This window comes from Phascolarctos cinereus, unplaced genomic scaffold, assembly GCF_003287225.1.
Source record: "Phascolarctos cinereus isolate Bilbo 61053 unplaced genomic scaffold, phaCin_HiC Scaffold_1;HRSCAF=81, whole genome shotgun sequence".
In the NCBI taxonomy this organism is placed as follows: domain Eukaryota; kingdom Metazoa; phylum Chordata; class Mammalia; order Diprotodontia; family Phascolarctidae; genus Phascolarctos; species Phascolarctos cinereus.
This window is the reverse complement of record NW_027555514.1, coordinates 234,019,189-234,025,381: the sequence shown is the minus strand read 5'-3', so window position 1 is coordinate 234,025,381 and position 6,193 is coordinate 234,019,189. Positions and strand designations below refer to the sequence as shown.

General features: G+C 41.1%; 1 protein-coding gene across 1 annotated transcript in view; it reads left to right on the top strand.

The window, feature by feature from the left end:
* The window catches only part of CPM (carboxypeptidase M), a 78,614-nt gene extending 72,421 nt beyond the window's left edge, over positions 1-6,193 (top strand). The window contains 1 exon segment of the mRNA XM_020990226.2: positions 6,138-6,193. Within this exon segment, the coding sequence (XP_020845885.2) occupies positions 6,138-6,158 (21 nt within the window). The 3' untranslated portion in view covers positions 6,159-6,193.

The following is a 6,193-nucleotide window of genomic DNA, read 5'->3' as shown; positions in this document are numbered from 1 at the left end:
AGGGATCACTTGGCTCTAAAACAATATCTCTGGAACCTTAAAAAGACCCAAGAACTATAGAATCCAATAACTGCCTTGCTTCCCTCATAGGGATGCAGTTCAGACAGAGGCAGGGACGGCAACTAAAAGTAAACCTTTAGGAAAGCTCAAGAATTAGAGATCCCTAAGGGTAGAGAGAAGGGATAATGATAAATTTGACATAATACAACAAAGAGCAATTTTTTTGAAAAGCCTGCTATGGAAAAAGTCACATCAAATATTGGCCAGTTAGTATTTTTATTGGTCAGTTAGCATTTTTTTGAAAGGCAGACCATATCCCAAATATTTAGAGTTTAAGAAGGCCAGCACTGAAGGGGTGTGAGAAGTAATTTATTCTAACCAATACTTGAGACCCTCCTTAACATCCCTACAACGTTTTCATCCAATGTCTGATAGATGATCTCCAGTGACTGGAATTTTAGTGTTGGAGAATTTTAGTGTTGGAAAGAGATGTCCACACCCTTCTGGTCCAACCCATACATGAAAGGCATCTCCTATAACATATTCAACAAGTGATTATGCAGCCTTAGCCTGAAGACCTCTAGGTCTTTCTTCCCCAAAACCTCACCAGGTGGCTTCTTCTACTTTTAGACCAGAAGGGGTTTTTTTTGTCTTAGATCTAGCCAAAATTTGCTTTTCTATAACTTCTATTCCTTGGTCCTCACAGAAGATTAGTCTGGCATCAGGATAAAGATGGATTATAAAAGGGAAAAAGGAAAGGCCAAAAGACCTACTAAGCAGACTTTTATATATTATATTATATTATATTATATTATATTATATTATATTATATTATATTATATTATATTATATTATATTATATTATATTATATTATATTATACTTATTATTATATATTATATGTAATATAACTATTATAGATAATATTATGTATTATAGACTTAATAGTCTAAGTTGATGACAGTAAGGGCCTGAACTAGGGGGATGTCATTGGGAATAGAGAGGAGGAAGAAGATTCAAGAGACATTGCAGAGACTGGTTTGTTAACTGATAAAATGTAAGCAGTAAGGAAGATGAGGATAATATCAAGGTTTCAAACTTGGGAGACTGGGAGAATTGTGTTACCATAGACAGTATGAAGTCTAAAGGAGGAATAAGTATATTGGGAAAGATGACAAGCTCCATTTTGAACATACTGAGTTTGAGGTGCTAAGGGAACATTCTGTTGAAGATGCAGGTCTGCAGCTGAGAATAGAAGTCAGAGCTGGAGATTAAGCCTAGGAAGTCACATAAATATGACATAAATAGATGTAGTTGTTTTGTTTTGTGTTTGTTTTTCAAAGCATTTGGCAGTGACAGGGAAGAAACATGGGGTAATGGTTGGAGTAGAATAGTAAAGCAAGGCTTATTTGGAATTAGGAAGACTTGAGCATTCTTATCAGTGTATGAGAAGGGTCAGATGGACAGACAACTCTTGAAGATGCATGAGTAAGCGGGTTCAAGGGCACAGGGGAAGGTAATTAGTTTTATCACAGACTGTGGAACTTTTCCTTCTGTGGCCAGAAGGAAGACGATGCTGAGAGGTTTTTAGGAGGAGAGATAATAGCACGCCCTTCAAATAATCTCTGTCTTCTCCATGTGGGTTGTAGTTGGGTACAAGAAGAGGGGGGAAAAATAAGGTTTAGAACAATCTCTGTAGGGAGAAATTAAGGCCAAAATAAAAAAGTTATCAAATAGTTGGGAGGGAGGTATAGTAGGTGACAGTTCATTTTCATTTTGTGGCATTTACCAGCAATACACCTTAAAGCAGAGAAGTCAGAAGTCTGAATCACTTAGGGATGATAATTTTCTATTCAGGACTGGTTGAAGACCATGCAAGGGTCAAGTGATTCTAAGGTAGAAGCTAATAAAATGGCATGGCGGTAAGTAAAGCCAAAGTGTGGGATATGAAGTAGGAGACTTAGGATGGGTCAAGAGGCCATAAGTAAAAGTGCAGATTAGGTTTAGGGACAATGGAAGAGGTGGAAGAGTGGAAGAAGTAGAAGGCCATGGTCAGAGAGAGAAATTTCAAAGTTCAAGATCTTGGAGGAATGGCAGTTTCAAGAGATGGTGAAGACTACAGTGTGTTAGTGTCAATGACATGTGTTGGATAAAAAGGTCTTTAGGTTGAGAAATTGTGTGGTCAGATTGTTAGAAGGGCTGTCATCACGGACACTAATGTCACCCAGGAGGACAGAAGAGATTGAAATGGAGAGAAGAAGTGAAATCATGTTAGCCAAACATTGAGAAAGTTGACCAGTGGCCTGAAGGTCAATTGATGACAACAACAAGAATGGGGAGTTGTGTTTGCTGTTACTGAGTGATTTCAGTCGCGCCTGGCCCTTCATGACCCCATTTTGGGTTTTCTTGGCAAAGATCCTGGAGTGGTTTGCTATGTTCTTCTCCAGTTCATTTTACAGATGAGGAAACTGAGGCAAACAAGATTAAGTGACTTGGCCAGGAACACAAGGGATAGTAAAAGTCTGAAGCCACATTTGAACTGAGATCTTCCTGACTCCAGACCCAGCACTCTACTGTACTGTGCCACTTAGTTGCCCTGTAACCAATTTAATGCCGTGTAAATTGGTATTACACATTCCCTCAGCCTAACTTAAACCATAGGCTTACAGAGTTAATTCATCCTAGGGTTCAAAATAGAATAGAATTGTGGTGTATTGAAGTGTGTCTTTATGGGCTCTTACCTCCAGGCAGGTGTGTTTGTGAGTCTCAAATGAGAGCATAAATAAATGAGAGTGTAAAGCATTTTGTTATATAAATACCGCTTGCTGATGTAGTAGTAGTACTAGTAGTAGTAGTAGTAGTAGTAGCTGTTAGTCTAAAGTCACCAGGCCTCCATGACTTCATTCCCTCAGCCTTTTACTGCATTCCTGCTAAGCTCAAGCAATATTAACAGAGCAATTCCAGGGTGTGCTGGTAAATGTTTAACAACTAGGTTCTGGGAGGGAGGGGTACTCACACAATTTTAAGTTATTAACTGCATTATTAACTTTTAGGGCATCTAGGTGGCACAGTGGATAGAGTTCCAAGCCTGGAGTCAGGAAGACTCATCTTTTTTGTTCAGTTTCAGTAATGTCCAGCTCTTAGTGACCCCATTTTGGGGTTTTTGTGACAAAGATACCTGAGTTCATTTTACAGATGAGGAAATTGAGGCAGACGGGGTGAAGTGACTTGCCCAGTGTCACACAGCTAGTAATTGGCTGAGGTCAGATTTGAACTCAGGAAGAAGCCCAATGCTTTATGCACTGCACCACCTAGCTGCCTACTACCTCCACTATATATTGTCAAAACAGTGCTTTTGCACTGATTTGAAGAGGGTAGGAGGTAGGGGAAAGGGGTCTTTATCCCTTCAAAGGAGATCCTACTCCTCACTTTTTTGGTCAGAATATAGTGGACCTTCTTGATGTACTGTGATTAGGGAAGCAGGTATACTGGAAAAGAGGTCCTGAGTTCAAATCCCAGCCCTGACATTTACCAGCTGTGGGAGTGACCTTGGTCAGGTCACTCAGTTTCCTCATATATAAAATGAGGGGATTGGACTACATGGTCTCTGAGATCCCTTCTAACTCTAAATCTGTGATATGATGATCCTTAAGAGTTTGGCCTTCCTTGCTTAAAAGGGACTTTTACTCCACCACCACCCCCTTTTTTCCCCCCAAAGTAGCAGTAACCCTAACCCTTCTGTGTACACTGGATTTCACTGTGGTATTTCCTTTTGGCTAGGAACCCATACACCTGGGTGGAGTAAATCTAATGAATAAAATTAATTGCTCTCTGTAGTACCGGAGCTTCCTTTGAGTCCAAGGACATGCCAAACACCCCAAAGGATTCTGCATGACTTGTACCAAAATTATTTGCCCATTTAGTAAACATTAAGCTTGCTGCCTTGGATTTTTCATTCTAGAGTCTTTGGGTGTTAAAATCTATGCAAACATTTTAACTATTAGACAGACTGTGAGTCTTCATTGTAAATCAAAAAATTATTGTGCAGTCTTGTATATAAGAAGGCACCCATAGGTACCAGGTGTTGAATTATTTATGCCCCATTAACCAGCCTGGCTTAAAACAAATTGCCTGAAGTTACTACAGCTCTTATAAAATATTTGGCGGTGAAACCTCGAAGGTCAGAACTAAGAATTTTGTTTTGATGTGACTTTTTAACCAGATATATGGAGTGCTGTGCTCTGTTCTGAGCACATTTTAGAAAGGACATTGATAAACTAAATTACCCTTTAAATCAGGATAAGATGGGGAAGGGCAGGCCTCAAACCTGTATCATTTAAGGATCAGTTGAAAGGACTCAAGGTGTTTACCTTGTAGAAAAGAAAACTTGGAGAGGGAGGAGACCATGATACCTATCTTCGAGTATCTGAAGGATTGTCACCTGGAAAAAGGACAACTTTTACTTAGCCCTGAGGGCAGAATTAGGAGCAGCAGATACAACATACAGATTTAGAGGTGATATGAGAAAAAATAGTGTGAGCTCTGCAAGAATTGGAATACGCTGTTTCAGGAGGTAATGTGTTCCCACTCACTGGAGGCAGTCTGGACCACTTGTTGGGGGTGTTATAAGGCATTCTTGGTCAGATACAAGCTATACTAAAGAATCACCCAGCTCTCTTCCAGCTGGCATTCTGGCATTCCCCCCCCTCAGGCTCCTCGTACTTCCACATACCACGGATGACGTACAGACAGCATTTTGGGGTATGAGCATCTGATTGCAACCTTTTTTTCTGACCATTTTCCCTCTTAAGAAATGTTAGGCACTGCCTCCTTTCTTTCTTTGCAGAGGTGGGGGACTGACCATAAGTATGAAATCATGCATACTGTCAGATGCAGTTTTTCTGTGGGTTAGCCTTTGGTTTTGCTAAACTGCTTTTTTTCCTGTCTTTTTTTTTTCAGTCTTTGTTACAAGGGGTGGTTTGTTAGGTAAAGGAGGGATAAATTTGGAAATGATCAATATAAAGAAAATGTTTGGATAAATAAATGAAGAAGGAAAGAAAAAGAGAAAGGCATTCAATCCGGGTGCTGGCAAAGACACTGACCAGAACCTTATCTTTTAGGAGCCCCAAAAATCAATAAAAGGTCCATACAACTATAAGGGGTAGAGAGCTGATTCCTGCCCCCTCTCCCTTTCTCTCTCATTTCACCATTGTCACTGGCTGAATGAGCTGCCAATCAGCTTGGATCCCCTCCCCCTCCTTTTGGCCAATCAATCATTGGCTGAATGAGCTATCAATCAGCAACAGTACAGTCAAGGACCATTCCAATTGGTTGTCATTTCACCCTGGCTGATCTGAGGTGATCGCTGGTTCAGCCAGCTGGTGACAGGGCTCCAGGCTAAGAGTCTTCCTCTTTCCCCTCTGCTAATTCAACAACCAAGGATCACGGGCCACCCTCTGAATGCAGGGCTGTGTAGTGCTGGAAAGGTTGCTGCCTAATATCTCCCTCCTGAAGCTGAAAGAGGGAGCAATTCTGGGGTGCTGCACCCCTACATGCCAGGATGGGTTACATCCCTGACTATGACAACCGACAGAGACAAAAATCCAATTTCCCAAGATGGATATAGGGGCCTATTTCAAGTTCTTTTGGAAGGCATTCAGGCAGCAAGCTTAAATTAACTCTGGGGAGAGAACAAATTGCTAGGAAGCTGACTGTGTGTGCTTATTTTGTTTACAAATATTGTGACACGTCCTGGGAGGCAGCCAGGAACATTTATTCCCTTTGGTGTAAATTTGGAATCCACTCATTTGCCTTCACTGAGGGCTTGGTCACCATCCCCAGAAGAGGACCAGGGTAGAATTATAATTAGCCTTTTGCTTTCTACTTCTCAGCTGCATGCCTGGACTTTGTTCCATTTTACAGTTCTTGGCTACGTCTTTATCAGCCTTGATTCCTATCCAGGGTCCCTGGAAAGCTCATTGAGTGCTCGGGAAGGATTCTGACCTTGACTGGGGAGGCGCCCAAGCAAAGCTTTGTGGGAACTGCACGAAGATGATATTTTCATCTTTCAGTGTAGAACATGCTGGCAAAGTGGGGACTTCTGAACTGAGTGAAATGATGTTTCTTGTTTCTCCTCAGGCTACTGTCCCTGGACAGTGAAACAATCCTAAAGCAAGTGACCATACCAGAGAACA